Source organism: Tachyglossus aculeatus, chromosome 22, assembly GCF_015852505.1.
Source record: "Tachyglossus aculeatus isolate mTacAcu1 chromosome 22, mTacAcu1.pri, whole genome shotgun sequence".
Lineage (NCBI taxonomy): Eukaryota > Metazoa > Chordata > Mammalia > Monotremata > Tachyglossidae > Tachyglossus > Tachyglossus aculeatus.
Window position 1 is genome coordinate 20789082 of NC_052087.1, and position 16707 is coordinate 20805788.

At 43.5% G+C, this 16707-nt stretch overlaps 1 protein-coding gene across 2 annotated transcripts in view; it reads right to left on the minus strand.

Annotated features, from left to right (window-relative positions):
* Positions 1-1506: 1506 nt before the first annotated feature.
* Positions 1507-16707, minus strand: part of PAMR1 (peptidase domain containing associated with muscle regeneration 1) — a 72452-nt gene continuing 57251 nt past the window's right edge. For both annotated transcript variants that reach the window (XM_038764957.1, XM_038764958.1), the window contains exons 7-11: positions 11053-11265; positions 8956-9022; positions 5309-5541; positions 3841-4136; positions 1507-2663 (exon numbers count right to left, since the gene is read on the minus strand). In XM_038764957.1, the coding sequence (XP_038620885.1) occupies positions 2127-2663; positions 3841-4136; positions 5309-5541; positions 8956-9022; positions 11053-11265 (1346 nt within the window). In that variant the 3' untranslated portion in view covers positions 1507-2126. The remainder of the gene's footprint in view (positions 2664-3840; positions 4137-5308; positions 5542-8955; positions 9023-11052; positions 11266-16707) is intronic.

The following is a 16707-nucleotide window of genomic DNA, read 5'->3' on the forward strand; positions in this document are numbered from 1 at the left end:
ATTCTTTCAAAAGATCAGAGAGAATGGTTGTGTCCTGGTTTGTAGCTGTCAAGAACTGGAATGAATTTGAAGGGGGTGTTCAACTATGTTAGGCCTAATTAGTCATTGCCTTCATTCTGTCTTATTCACTCAAATGTGCACAACCTTCCCTGAGTCAGTCATATTTTCTGTTCAGTAAAAAAAAACTCCTTTTGGCGGGTGTGGTTTTTTTCATTGCTTTTTCCTGGAAATCATGAGCTGGTCCAGGAACAGAACACTGAATTTCCCTGAAATCGAATCAGTAACTCCATTTCTTTATATTGTCCATCTGAGGAAAGCAATGCTCAGTTCTTCTATCCCTTACCTTGCTGAACTTCGATTTGCCCAAATTATATCCCCCAAATGCCTTCCCAAACCACTGGATGAACATTTGGTGAATTGGACTTCAAATGGCAAGTGGGCTAGGGAAGAGAGTTGGTCATTGAGACCATCTTCCTTGGATGCTGGCCGGGCATCTGTCTAGCAAAACAGCCAACAAAAGCAAGTCTCACTGCCAGAAAAAGCAAAAGAAACCACAAATTGCTACCAAAAGGTTCTGAAATATCTCCATCTTACTAACAGCCATGCAGAGATAAACTTCTGCAATCCCTGGGGCTCCCAACTATTTCACTCAAGCCTCTCACAGGAAAGAAAATGTTAAAAAAGAGGAGACAGTGAAAGAGGAAAAATAAGCCTCATTTCAGCCTTTTACAGGAAAGAAAATGTAAAAAGAAAGGAGACAAAGAGGAAAAATAAGCATGATTTCAGCCTTCCCACTCAAGTCAATGCAAGAGGGTAGGAAGGGTAGCACCACAGCAAGAAAACACTTCTCATGGCAGCCAGACTAAGAAATTCCCATAATGGACCATTGGGCCAGCAGGCCTATTCATCCCACTGATGTTTCACCCAAACATCATTCCAGGGGGTTGAGATAAAGGAAAATGGAGAGCAAATCTCCTGGGCATCCTGGGCCAGGCTTCCAAGTGAGGGACCACCCACCCTCCCTCTCCACATCACACTGAGAAACTTGGAGTGATTCAGGGCCAGAGTTTGAAGACTCCAACTCTCAGGGAAAGGTAATTCTATACAGGACTTAGAAGAGCACAAGCACTGGGCTCTATGGGCACCAATGCTTACACTCTGAGCCCTGATCACAAACCCAGGGCTACAGAGCCAGGAGCTCCACGAAGAACCCCAGCCTGGTCAGAGGACTAAAGGTGGAAGCTGTACTAGGTAGTTTCTCCAGCATCATTTCACCTCCATTGAAAGGCTGGAGTAAAAGAGGATTCAGCAATATATACATTTCCCTAAACAGAAGCAGTTTGAAGAATGAATAAAAGTTGTGACAGACAGAGAAGCAAAGTGGCCTGACTGCTGTGTGGCTTTGGGAAAGTCACTTCACTTCTCTATGCCTCAGTTACCACATCTGTAAAATGGGGATTGAGACTATGAGCCCCATGTGGGACAGGGACTGTGTCCAGCACTTAATACAGTGCCTGGCACGTAGTAAGTGCTTAACAAATACCACAGTTATGATGGTGATGATGATTACGTGGTTTCAGAGGCTTGAAAGCCAACCCTTATTTTACAAAATCATGCAGTGTGCTCAAGAGAGTAGATCATATTGAGGCAATTCACATGTAGTGCGTACTACCACCAAAACATCTGCTATGAGATTTTCTTCCCATAACACTCTTTGGCATGTGTTGATGTTGCTGACATCCTGATCCCTGTGGAAGCCTCCATGTAGCTCCTTGTTAACTGCTTCCTTAGAATCAGGGCTGTCCATCCTAGTTTTGCCACCCATGGGCATTGGATCAAACCCCAGCTTTCCACTACAGGAGAGAAGATTGATGGCTTGGGATTTTTTTGTTACTGCTGTTGTTGACTTTCTTTCTTTTAATAAACCCAAATCCTCTTTCCCCACAAGGCCTGGTAAGCAAAGGAGATGTCTTCCAGCTGCCCTTCGGCATCTGTCAATGGAACCAGGAGCCTGGAGCAACCAAATCATGAGAGTAAGAAAGAAACAGTCTTTGAGGAAAAAAATCCCCCAATACATTTGCACACACTCACACACACTTTTATATACTATTTTACAGGCATTAATTTTACTTCATGTTCTTCTCAATCCAGTCTTTGAAAGGCACCACTTTGGTGAAGGCAGTAAAGAGATCCAGGTTGCAGGTCTTGTCATAACCCCAGCTCACCAGCCCCATCAGATGCCACCGCAGCTCAGGAGAGACTTTTCCCGGCAGAGACAATGCTGCAATGCCACCTGTCTCTGCAGGACAGATGTTTGATGGAACGGTGATGTCCTGCCTGGCACAGAACATATTATCGGTGATGCTGACCTGGATCCCATTGTCCTCATACTGTTGTTCACAGCGCAGGGAGTCGACGACCCTCACCACCCCTGAGCGCAGGGTATCGTTTTTGAGGCCTGGGTCCTTCAGGTCAGTGATGATTTTCCAGCCGGTGATGGCTATTTGGGACTCCTCTGCCGAAGGGCTCAGATCTCGAGGAGACACCAGACAGATGGGCTGAACCCGGTTGCTGATCCTGGCTTTGTCCAGGAGTTTCACCACAGCTATGTCAGAATCCAGCAAGATAGGGTCATAGTTGGGATGCACTATGATGGCAGAAATCTAGAACAGAATCAAACAAGAAGAGAAAAGACTTCATTCATGGGGGAATTGTGTTAGTGGATCCTGAAGTTTATGAGAAACCTGAACTACTTCTAACATATGAAAAAAAGAGCTGAAGTTCCTCTTGGGTTTTTTTGTTCTGCTCTGAATCCTGGAAACCTAGGATTGGATGGAATTTCACCAATCACCCCCTGGGTCTAAGGTAGAAAACTGGCCTGAAACCATCCAAATGGATGGGCTTCTACTTAGTGGCATTCCAATCTTCCTACATTGAGTTCAAGTAAGATTAACTTGGTAGGAGTGGTCAAAAGGTACCTATGATATCCCCCCACACCCCATGGACCTGAACACACACACCCACCCACTTCAAAACATCATTTTTCAAGAGTATTTGGGGGGCACTTACTTTGGGCAACATACCCAAAGTCCCCAATAATGGGGGTTTATAGTTTAAAGGAGAAGGCAGCGCAATGATAAATTCACAAAACTCTAGGGCTTGACATGCAACAGTAAAAATAATGGAGATATATCTAAGATTCACTGCTGCTCTGATTCATTCATTCAATCATATTTATTGAGTGTTTACTGTGTGCAAAGCACTGTAATAATAATAATAATGGCATTTATTAAGTGCTTACTATGTGCAAAGCACTGTTCTAAGCGCTGGGGAGGTTACAAGGTGATCAGGTTGTCCCACGGGGGGGGGGCGGGGGTGGTCACAGCCTTAATCCCTATTTTCCAGATGAGGGAACTGAGGCACAGAGAAGTGAAGTGACTTGCCCAAAGTCACACAGCTGACAAGTGGTGGAGCTGGGATTTGAACCCATGACCTCTGACTCCAAAGCCCATGCTCTTTCCACTGAGCTAACTTGGGAGAGTACAGTATAATAATAAACAGACACATTCCTTACCCACAACTAGATTACAGTCTAGAGGGTAACTGAAGTGGATGGCACATTCAGGTTGAGGGAGGGGTTATTCTGGAAAGGCTTCATGCAGGGACTGAGTTTCAGTAGGACTTCCAAAGGAAGGGAGAGATGAGGCAAGCTAAGCTCATTATTAGAGATCTCCAGGAAAGGACATCTGTGGCCTCTTCTGGGGTCCTGTTTTAGTGTCTCCCTGTCCTTCTTATCCTGCCTGATCCACACCCAAACGCAAGGCCCCACTCATCCCTCACCCGCAAGTTCTGGATGGTCTTCTCGTCCCGGTCTTCATCGCGGTAGAATTTCCCCAGGACCACTTTGAGTTCAGCTGTTTTAATCACGGTGACCTTCCCCAGGTCGGTGACACAGTGAGCCGCCACCACCACCGTGCGCTCATTCACCAGGGCACCACTGCAGATCAGGATCCATGCTCCCTTGTGGAGGCCATCACCACCCTGGAGACCACTGGCCCGCCTGTAGATGGCCGCCTGCCAGGGCCATCGGGTCCCCGGTGTCTTCGGCTCTGTGATGTTCTCGGTTTTTCCGCAGACTGAGGAGAGAGAACCCCCGGGTCCTGGATTGAACTGTTGTCACCCATCAAAGTGGGTGGGTTATCAAGCCGTGAGAGGAACCCCAATACTCTGGGGTTAATAATCAAAATTGTGGTTTTTGTTAAGTACTTACTATGTGCCAAGCACTGTACTAAGCACTGGGGGAGATACAAGATAATCAGGTTCTACATGGAGCTCACAATCTAAGTAGGAGGGAGAATCCCCATTTTACAGATGAGGGAACTGAGGCACAGAGAAGTTAAGTGACTTACCCAAATAAGTGGCAGAGTTGAGATTAGAATCCAGTTCCTCTGACTCCCAGACCCACGCTCATTCCACTAGGCCTCACTGCCTAGTGTAATTAGTCCCACTGCCTCAGGGTTAATTCCAGAACCTGACAATGATTGTCTGGCAAGTCTCGAAGCCTCTACTCTCTGCCATCAAATGGATAAGCTATTGCCTGGATAGTGGGACACTGCACTGGTTAACACTTTACTACTTACAAAATCAACTGAGATCTTTAAAGGGATGACCTACTGCATTAGTTGGATGAGCTCTTAGAGACCTCCTGTTCCTTTCATTAAAAGAGATGAGCTAACGGAAAAAGGTTCTGTTGTTCTTTTTTATGGTATTTGTTAAGTACTTACTATGTTACAGGCACTGTACTAAGTGTGGGGGTAGATAAAAGCTAATCAGGTTGGACACAGCCCATGTCCCATATAGGGTTCACAGTCTTAATCCCCATTTTACAGACAACTGAGGCTCAGAGAAATTAAGTGACTTGCCCCTGGTCACACAGTAGACAAGTAGCAGAGCTAGGATTAGAACCCAGGTGTTTCTGACTCCCAGGCCCCTGCTCTACCCATTAGACCACCCTGCTGCTCTAAAGTAAAAAAAAAAGCCTGCAAGAAAACTGGGCCAAATGGAAGATGAAGGGCCCAGTTAACAAATAACCAAAAGGAAAGTTTGCCATTCACTTGCACCTGCAGAGGGAAGCCCACCTGAACTGAGATACAGGACTCCTTCATCTTTTCATTTCCACTGTGGCCTTCTAAATCTTATAGAGCTGGCCACCAACAGAGGTAGGAGTAAGCCAATTCCCTAAGATGGAAACATACTCCCCCAGGATGTAAGGAGCCTGCTACACCCCCACTCCTCCTCAGCTACTTACTTGGAATACAGGAAGGGGCTCTTCCACTCCATTTCCCCGTCTTTAGACACGTTCTCCTGCTGCTCCCCAGGCGGCGGTAGAATGGTGAAATGCACTCATACTGAAGCTGGGTGTGCAGGTGTTGATAGCCGGGAGGTAGGTCCCCGAAGGGCAGGGCTGGTTTCTTGGTAGGGTAGCTCTCCAGCTTCTGTTTGCTGAATGCTGAGGAGTACAGCTGATGCAGGGGTGTTTGCCTGGGTCATGGCACAAAAAAATCCAGGGAAATAACATGACCAGAAACAGTCAATCTTTTCAGCAACTTCAGTGCTGGCAGGGAGAAGCAACCCTATTCACACACATGAGGGATTGGTGCCTTGGTCGGCAGAGAGAGAACGGAATTTTCCCCAACCCCCTTCACCCTCACTTCCCTGAATCATTTAGCACCTTGTTCTTCATTCTTTGTTTCCTTGCCCTTTGGGGAATGCCAACAGTTACTTAGGATTACCCTCACATGGGATAATAATTGGTACTATCTCTAACAGAAGGTATGATATATTAAAAAAAATGAAAGCAGTGTCAGGGTAATTCATTCTCACCAGGAATAAAATCAAACACTTCTTTTCTCTAGATGTGAAGCAACATTAGCAATTGACTCAGTCAAAACTGTCTTGATACTTAAATTGATTTAATGATGATCAGAGATTAAGGTAATTGGATGGGTAAAATTTGTATTGGTGTATATAATTTTAAATAACACATCGAATACAAGATTTTTGAAGCACCAGAATCTGCTAAACTTAATGAAGCAAGGATGTCAGTGGGTATTAGGAGCTCCTGCCCATATGTCAGGAATTTGGGGTCAATCCATATGCAGGGAGGAGATGGCCCTGGGAGAGAACTAGTCAAGGGGAGCTAAGAGCATGGGTTTGGGAGTCAGACGTTATGGGTTCTAAACCCAGTTCTGCCACTTGTCAGCTGTGTGACTTTGGGCAAGTAACTTAACTTCTCTGTGCCCCAGTTACCTCATCTGTAAAATGGGGATTAAGACTGTGAGCCCCAAGTGGGACAACCTGCTTACGTTGTAGCTACCCCAGTGCATAGAACAGTGCATGGCACATAGTAAGTGCTTAACAAATTTATTATTATTATTATTATTATTATTATTATTATTATTACTTCTACTACTACTACTACTAATGGGAGGCAAGGAAGGGATATTGGGGAGAAGCCTAGAGTAGGGAGGTGGACTATCCTCTCCCAAGTCCCTTCATGGTGGCTTTCTACCACTGTTCCTCATTGCTGCCTCCCCCTAACTTTTGAAGAGGGCTCTTGATTAGTATACTTCTACAGATCGTAAGGAACTCTACAACTAGTATAAAGAATAGATTCATTTTACAGAAAATGCTTTCTTGGCATCTTAGTTTTTACAATTCCATTAGAAAACATGACTTTGACCTCCATTTTACAAATCAGGCCTAACAACTCTATTATTCTGTACAGTGTTCTGCATGCAATAGGTGCTCAATAAATACCACTGATTGAATGATTGAGATGGAAAAACGAAACCTCAGAGAGCTTAAGCGATTTTCTCAGTAGCATACAGAAAGGCAGAGGTACTGTCCAAGGCACTTCTGACACCCAGGCCAACCACTGAATCATGCTGGATCTATGTACACCCACATCTTACATCCTTAAAAACTTGCCTTCACATGCTCCATATGTGGCATGACCCAGGTCAACTGTTTAGAAAGCCAGCATCACTCAGTGCTGCGGGCAAAGCAATCAAAGAAAAAACAAAAGCACTTTGGATCACAAAGAGCTAATAAATCCCAGTTTCTTTCTCTTCCCTGGGAGCTTGACTGAACCTTAATAAGAAGATTAATGAAGCATTTTCCCACCATATCTTTCCTGTAGAGAAAAATCTCTCCATCCAACATTTCAGCCTAGCTTCTAGGTTCCTGAGCACTTGAACATCTAGTCCCCTGTCTCCTAACCTCTGGTTTTAAAAAAGACTGAAGCTAGGGGTGACCCAGCAGCTATTTATTTCCAGTGCTAGAAACATGCTCAGATAGAGTCTGCAGACAAGCAAAAGTACATGTAGCCCATACCAGTACTGGTTCTGGTCTGAGCAGAGCCCTGGGCCTCCAGTGACAGAGTCCAGAGCAGGTTTGATCAAGACTTGAAGGAGGGCCATGTCTTACTTCTGAGTAAGGAGTTGCTTTGCAAATGTACATGTAATTGCCCCTGTGGGAAGCTGGAACTCACAGTCTGGGTTTTTAGTTTCTGGGACTTGTAATGTCCACAGTTCATGGAACAACTGGCATCATCAATATACTATACATCCAGACTCTATACCCATGGTCCCTTCAGTCTAAGTGGAAAGTGGGAGGGAGGAGGAGGTTAGGATGAGAGTCTGAGGCTTGCTCCGACTCACCAGAATCTTTATTGGTTCAGCCAGATCAGGTGCTCAGGCTCAGAAGCACACCAAATTAAAACGCTACTTGGAAGCTGCAGACCCTCCCTCCTGGAAGGAAAATTTTTCTCACTGAGCATTTCCATTGATCGAGTCTACACAAAATGACCCATGTCAAAAAAAGTTCCAGTTAAGACACAAGTCTAGATGGGAAGAAAAAGAAAAAAAACAGCAAAGAGGGAGAAGGTGAAAAAGACTTCCCTGAATTCAGGTCCCAACACCTAAGTACCACAAATATGGGGAGGGTGTCTCAGGGCCAGCACCCTCAGGGGCAAAGAGGGTGAGCCTGGGGTGAGACAGGGACTGTGTCCCACCTATTTCATATCAACCCCAGCACTTAGTAATAATAATAATGGCATTTATTAAGTGCTTACTGTGTGCAAAGTACTGTTCTAAGTGCTGGGAGGTTACAAAGTGATCAAGTTGTCCCACGGGGGCCTCACAGTCTTAATCCCCATTTTACAGATGAGGTAACTGAGGCACAGAGAAGTTAAGTGACTTGCCCAAAGTCACACAGCTGACAAGTGGTGGAGCAGGATTTGAACCCATGACCTATGACTCCAAAGCCCATGCTCTTTCGACTGAGCCACGCTGCTTCTAGTACAGTGCTTGGCACACAGTAAGCGCTTAAATATCATAATTATCACTATTATTATTATTATTATCCAGTTGGAGATAAACAGTCTTTTCTCTTCCCAGTCTGGTCTGGCTGGAAAAAGAACGTCAAGCCCCAAAGGGCTCAGAGCCCTGGTGTGCTTTGGCTAGTCCCCCATGGGTTCTTTGTACCAGTCTCATCTTTGGCTGCCTCTGGGTCCAACCATAATTGTATAATCATTTATTCATTAATTCCCACAGGCCTGGGCCATTCCAAACACATCAGAGTAAACTCAGGCAGCCCCAGGTAGTTAAATGAGTCCCGTCCCCCTGGATCACAAGGGTGCCCTTGTCTCTTGTGAATCACCACCCACCTGTCCAAGGAATAATATAGTTTAGTCACCTCTCCCCCATTGTTTTCACACCTTGCTGAATCCTTCCCCACATTCCCAGAGGTAGAATGGGCCTTAACCCTTATACTACTTCACGGTGTTGAGAAAATTGTGCCGACTTCAACTGTGCTGAAGCATACAAGGGATTGGGAAGCAGAAGGGATGTGAACATTTTTCTTATAAATAAAATTCCGGCATTTCAATCTCACCTTGATTGAACCTGCATTGGGAGTACTCTCTGTCTCACCAGGTCAGAGATCTTTGGTTCTCGGCAGGCTGGAAAAAATACAATGTTGCACAATCCTTCTCCATGCTCACAGCTTACATTTTACCAGATCAGATATAGCTGCCCAACCTCTCATGTTACTGATGACAGGACCAGTTTAAGATATGAACTCAGGTATGCAGGTGCCCCTATTTGCATGCAATTACAACTGGCAGCTCATGTTTCAGAGGACATCCCGAGCCAGCCATACAAGAGACCCAGGAATTCTTTTTCCTGAAAGTATAGTTTCTTGGCCAGGTACACTACCTCTGGGATTTTGGAGAACAAAAGCTAACAGACTGGGATCATTTGAACACTTGAGATGCCTGTAAACTCGATTGAAATGGCATCACAGTACAAACTAAATTATTTCTAAACTCTTCAGTCTTTAATTGGGGATCAAGTTCACTGGGGAGTTGCCAAAAAGGGAGTCTTAAGAAGTTGAGCACTTTATACACAGGGTTTTGTGAGTCCTGTATGGGCTTCACTAAAGACTTCTGATACTCAAATTTGATCAAAATCCATTCAAGGGAAGAGTCCTGACATACCTCAGTTCCCTCTTCAAGTTACCCAAACTGTATTGATAAGCAATGTTATTTTGGGTGCAGGCAAATCTAACACTTTGCATGTGTCAGCATGGGGCAAGCATGTTTTCTGAAAGGAATTTTTTGGTAGAAAAATCCATATAGGACCCACATGGGGTGTGCCTTACAATACCAGGATTGCTTCATTCATTCATTCAATTGTATTTATTGAGCACTTGTGTGCAGAGCACTGTACTAAGCGCTTCACTAAGTGCTTTGTGCTAATGAGACCAATGTTTTGGAGTCATTGTTGAGTCTGCTGCCCAAGAAACCCTCATGTCAGCACATTTGCCTGATTGACAAGGCAACACCTCAGCTTTTCCCTTTCCATCTAGTCTAGATCTGTCCCCTGTTCCAGTGCTAGGCCCTGAGAAGCCCCAAACAGTTCCCAGAATCCAGACACATTGGAGTAGGGGTGAGCCTAGATCATCTATCACCTCCAGAGCAGCATCTGTCGATTGGGGGGATGGACCCTGGGCCAATCCAGAGGCATGCATGAGGGCCCCATTCAATGCCCAAACTATGCTGCTTGCCCCACCCCAATCCATCATCTTCAGTGCTACTATGCTTAACTGTGAAAAAAGGACTTGAAGCAAATCCCTGGCTGGGCTGTTAGCTGGACAACAGTCAGATACCAACCAGTACCATAATGTCATAGTGACTAGAGCATGGCATTGGGTGTCAGAAGGACCTGGGTTCTAATCCAAGCTTTCCCACTTGTCTGCTTTGTGACCTTGGGCAAGTCGATTAACTTCTCAGTGCTGCAGTTACCTCATCTATAAAATGGGCACCAAGACTGTGAGCCCCATGTGGAACAGAGGCTGTGTCCAACCCGATTTGCTTGTACCCACTCTGGCACTTAGTACAGTTCTTGGCACATAATAAGCTCTTAATAAAGACCACAATCATTATTATTGTTATAATTAAGACACAATCACTTTCCATTTACCAGCATTAGGCTTGTCCTAAGCAGGCAAGTGCTTTGTCTCTTTGTCTTCTAGCAAGAGAAATCTAGAAACAATGCTGGTTTCATGTCTGATTTTCTTGATTGATTGATTATTGTCAATGAAGGTTTTTGGCAGGGGGGGGGGGTCTTAAATCTAGGTGTGTTGCTTTCACCACATACCCTCCTCTTATTGTTTGCCTGTGTTCAATACTTCCTGAGCTCCACAGAAAAATAGCAGTGGGGGAGTGAGGAGAGAGGAAAGAAATAGGACAAAAAAGGGCTTTTCTGGTCTGACAGAGGAAGGGGAGTATCTCGATCAAAGACTAGCTATTGGCGGCTGAGACTGGCAAACAGATTTCTGGCAGAAAGTTCCCAAAAGACCCTTACGGGAAAGAGCTATATTGCCTTGGAGGAACAAAATCATGCCTAAATATACACCATATATGGCAGTAACTACACCCCGGCAACATCACATTCATTTATACAAGTTTTAGAAAAGTTTGTGTACTACCTTTAATGCAGACTGGTTGTTTCCCTGTCCACTCTCCATCTAGTTGGCAGGTTCTTTGCTCATTACCACTAAGAATATACGAGTTGTTACAGAAGAAGGACATGATGGTGCCAAGTTTTGCATACTGCCCATTCACAAGTCCGCCACCTTGCACTGTTTTCCTGTATCCGTTCACTGGGACCCCTGGGTCTGAGCAGTTTTTCTCTTCCAGCACTAAGTGATGAGGAGAGAGACATAGTTATTAAAATGTTAGACGAGTCATTCTAAGGGTCAAGAAATTTGACATTTACACTGAATTTAAAACACTTTAATTCAGAATTAACCAACAGTGCTAAGTTGGGCCTTTCTCAGTGGAAAACTTCAAATAAAAATTTCACACTTTAAATAGTTTTTTCCTTCTTTAATGATGCCTTCTTAAGCCAAGGGCATATTTTTTTTAGCCTTACCCTCAGATAAATGTACCTATTGATTTCCCTTGCTGACACTGGGAGCTGAACATTTTTGACCTAAATCAGTGGCTCAAATTTTACCCTCCACTCTTGGAGAACGTTTACAATGATTTCTGGTATTTTTTGCAGTTCATCAACATTGGACAATGAAAGTTCAATTTCGCACTTGCTCCTAATCTACTTTTTTTTTTTTCCACCACTGCTATGGGGTTGTTTGATAGTCACTTCTGGTCTTAACCAATCCGTGTTCCTTGAAATGAAAACCCCAGACACAACCTAATTCCTATTAGAATTCCTCAACCTCTGCTTCCATTTTTTAACTCAATCCTACCTTTGGGTCTGAAATCTTTAACTCAGACTTGGCTTCTCTAAGAAGGGTAAGTAAGCTAGCACAGTCAGTGTTTAAATGCTATCTATTTATATCTTTCTGTCTATCAAGTAGACAGTAGGCAGCAGCTCTGCCTTTTTAGCTGTACCCTGAGAGGCCCCTGAAGGACATCTGGGCCTCATAGCTAAGACCACTTACCTTTACCAGCCCATGGACATGAGTACCTACAGTGCTCCTCATCACCACTGACAGTTCAGATATTTGAAAAAGTCTGCTTGATTATGCAACAGGACTTCCAGAGGATTCCAGAATATTCCACTTAGAGCATTTTTTAAAAAGGCAATTAAAAATGTGAGGAATCAAACCTTCAAGAGACACACAGGATTTCAATGCTTGAGTCAAATTAGTTTAATTAATCTTTCTATCACTACCTGAGGAACCAAACGCTATCTTCAAAACAATAAAAGAAAATCATCCTCTAAACCTCTGAAGCTGAGATCCAGGCAGACAAGAGCCCCCATGCCACTGGGTCTCCAGGTCCCAGTGGTGGGAAGGGGGCAGCCCCCATCTTCCATAGGAACAAAGTCTCGTCTTCCCAGGAGTAGATGGCAGGAGAAAAACCTTGCACAATGTTCAGAATATGGGGAAAATTGTGCCAGTTTGGACAGGGCATCCTGAACTGCAGCAGGGAGATTCTGCGGACAGCAAGGGGTATCCCTCACAACCATAAATCAACTGCTATTGTTAGTGTTGTTACAGGTTTCTTGATTTTATCCTGCTTTTCTCTTTAATTCTTTTCACTTTCCTTTGTGTCTGTTTTCTCTCCATTGGACTGTGAGCACCACCTCAACACCTCCACCCACCAGACCAGGGTCTGTGCCTAAATCAATATCTGGGTAGTCTTCCAAGGAATTAGTAAACTGTTTCCCACACTGTAAATGCTTAATCATTGTCAATATTGATTACTATTGAAAATTAAACTCTCAAACTTTACTGACTCTAAAAATAGACAAATAGGTGGAAAAAGACCACCTACTCAACTAATCCCTCATTTCCCCTACTCTCTCCCTTCTATGTCATTTATGAAATTGGATCTTTTCCCTTTAAGCACTTAGTCACTTCATCCTCAACCCTACAGCACTTAGGCACATGTTGGTCATTTATTTTAATGTCTGTCTCCCCCCTCTAGACTAAATTCCTTGTGGACATGGAATATGCCCACCAATTCTTATATCTATGTGCATATATATATATATATATATATATAGAGAGAGAGAGAGAGAGAGAGAGAGAGAGAGAGAGAGAGAGAGAGAGAGAGAGAGAGAACTCTCCCAAGCACTAATGCAGTGCTCTCCATCCAGTAAGCACTCAATAAATACCATGGACTGATTAACTGAGAGTGAAATGGCACCATTCAGGGTCAAGATGGTAGATTCCTCATGAAATAATTTCTTCAGTGAACACCAGATAAGATAAACCCAATCAAGTGGTGAGTGAATTTGGGTAGGGACAGCTCTAACATCTTAGTTCCCTTCCTAAGGATTCTCTGCAACAACAGATATACATCAGCATCTGAAGAGAAGGCAAGTATGCACAATTTTGTTTGTTTATTTTTTATGATATTTGTTAAGTGTTTACTATGTGCCAGACACTGTACTAAGCACCGGGGTGGGTACAAACACACATGAGGTAACTGAGGCAAGGAGAAGTTAAGTGACCTGCCCAAGGTCAAACAGCAGGCAAGTGACAAAGCTGGGATTAGAAACCAGGTCCTTCTGACTCCCAGGTCTATGTTCTACCCACTAGGCTATGCTACTTCTCATGTTTTCATGTGGAATGCTTTGTTCCTCTTCAAGGAGCCTCAGAATGCTGGATAGACCACTTAAACAGGAGGTAGGCTTGAAAATGCTCTCAAAACTTTTACCATTTGAGGATCTAGATCAGTGTTTCGTACTAGGCCAGTTCTTTGCAAGAAGGAGAGATAAAACAGCCACCAATACCTACTGATAATTTGGCCAAATCTTTCATAATAATAATAATAATGTTATAATGTTGGTATTTATTAAGTGCTTACTATGAGCTAAGCACTGTTCTAAGCACTGGGGGGGATACAAGGTGATCAGGTTGTCCTACGTGGGGCTCATAGTCTTCAACCCCATTTTACAGATTAGGGAACTGAGGCCCAGAGAAGTGACTTGCCCAAAGTCACACTGCTGATAAGTGGCAGAGCTGGGATTCAAACCCACAACCTGTGACTCCCAAGCCCGGACTCTTTCCACTGTGCCACGCTGCTTCTCTGTAGGTGACTCTTTCACGTAGATGACTCTCTGGGACAGCTGGTGTCAACCTTAGATCAACCTCCAAAAAATGACAAAGACAGTCTTACCGGGGCACATCCTATAGGATACACTGAAAATTCGATTTGAGGAACAAGTAATTTCCTTAATCTTGGGTCTTCCCATCTATATACAAATCCTCCCATCTTGCTCCCTTCCCTCTCTTGACTAGCATGTAATAAACACCTAGCCCACCTCTTTCAGAGTTCACATTTAAATGACGGCATTACCTTTAAAAATTACAAGGCATTCGGAAGTACTCAGAAAAAATAATCCTTCCCCCAAACCTAGTTTAATAATTGCCGAAGAAAAGCCTCAAACTGAGCTCTTCTGGAATTGGTTCAAGTCTAAAATAACATTCCAATTCAACCCTTTGCTACAGAGTAATTCCCATCTTTGTCATGCTTTCCATACCCAAGGGTCCTTTCAGAGTATGTGTATCCAACTGCCAACAATTCCTCTTGGAGATTTGCCACAGATTGTGCAAATTCATGATTCTCTGTAGTTAAGAGTTTTAGTCAATGTTCATATTTCAAAAGGCCACAGGGTATTATTCTTTCTCTACCTTTCATCAGTTTGTGTACCTGCTAGAGTCACATTCAGTCTCTAGCAGTGACTTTGAAAGGGATTTGAATAGCTCAAACAATTCATTCATCTTTCTGTTTGGATATCTGTCTGTAAATTGGGTAAGCCTGCTTGAATATCATCACAGCTTCTTCCTGCAAATGGATTTTGGGGCAGATTCTTTCCCCTGAATTCCTTTGTAAAACTTTTTCCATTTTGGACTTAAATGTATCCACAATCCCTGAGTGTCTGATTCTTCTAGGACTTTGGGCTCCATTTCAATTGTTCTCTGTGGGATGATTTCATGTACAGGCACACAAGAATTTAGAAATCTGAATCTCTGGGCACAATGAGCATCAAGTTCTTGGATTTTTACGTAAATGTTTCCATGATTAAAAATCAATAGCACATTTTCTTCAGTTTCCCTGTTACTTTTGGGAAGTAGTCTGATGGGAATATTCCCCTAATCAGAACAACTTTGTGGTCTATTTCTTCTTCAGCAGGATCTAGGAAGAAATAACACTTTTGGTGGCATTAGCATTTTTTTATCAATATTAAATGTTTTTCTATTATTTCAAATTGGCAAAATCCTTCACCATCATCCAGACCTACCCATCAGAACAGATGGGACCAAGCACCTTAGACAGGTTCTGAAACTGCCCAAGGCGACTCCATGAGGAATAAATAGCTCATAACACAAGATTGGATCTAGAAAGGCCAATTAATCAGAAATGCTGACTCTGGGGTCATATACCACACATTTACATCAAACTTGTAGCATTCAAGGTTTTAATGATTGATCTGTTCATGAATTCTTAAAATACTCATTTTTCCCAGTGGAGAAAACAAGTGGAGAGGGATTTAATCCTTTGAGATAAGGCCAAGGGCAGCCATACCTACTGCTTTGAGGAGCCATATAAGACTACTTTTATACATTTGAAAGGGAAGTGCTGCGAGGAATTGGTAATTTGTTTTGCCAAGGGGTATGCACTCTCATTGTGCCAATGCTTGTTCAGCACACGTTGTTCCACTCCTAAAAACCCTCCACTGGCTTCCCATGTTCCTCCACATCAAGCAAAACTCAGATTCAGCTTCAAGGCTCTACAGAAATTCATTGTATCTTACAAAGCTGCTCTCTTGACCCACTACTCCTCAATTCACTCTCTTTGTTCCTCCCTAGCTAATTTTTTAACTGTACCCTCACTCTGGTCTCATCTACCTCTTTCCACTCACTCACACTGTTTCCCAAGCTTGGAACTCCCTCCCTCCCTCCCCAGACCCAACATACCACAGCTTTCCCCATAGAAAAAAATCATCTGAAATCCCATCTCTTCTAATAAACCTTCCCTAATTGCCAGCATCCTGAGTCTTATAAACCCATCAGTAAACTCTAGCACTAACGTTCTGATTTATATCCCTCTTCAGCACTTATGTATATGCTAATCCAACTGTATATTAAATTATTTATTTTGATTACTCTGCAAATATTTTTACGTATGTCTCTCCCATTAGTAGTAATCCTAGAAATAGTATTTATTAAGTGCTTACTGTGAGCAGAACACTGTACTAAGGGTTGGGAAAAATACACAGGTGGGAATTAGACATGGCTTCTGGCCCTCAGGGGGCTCAATCTAAAAGGAGCTCACAATCTAAAAGTGTAGTTTAAGTGTGATCTTCATGTGGGCAGGTAGTGTGTTACTTGATTGTCTAGTACAATGCATTGCATGTAGTGGGAGCTCAATAAATGTTATTGCTACCAACTCCTTTCCCTCTCAGCCTCTAAGCTATCAGCGTGCTGAATGCTAAGCCTCTGCTTGGTAAATTCTGTAACTGTGAGTGGGGCAAGAGCTGGTTTTAGAGTGATGGTTAGGAATGAACCAAGCTTGGGGAGCTATCTGTGGTGGGGGACAAGGACAAAACCCAACGAGAAGCTTTCAGCAATTTGTGCCCTTAGAGGGCACCACTTTGATGACCACTT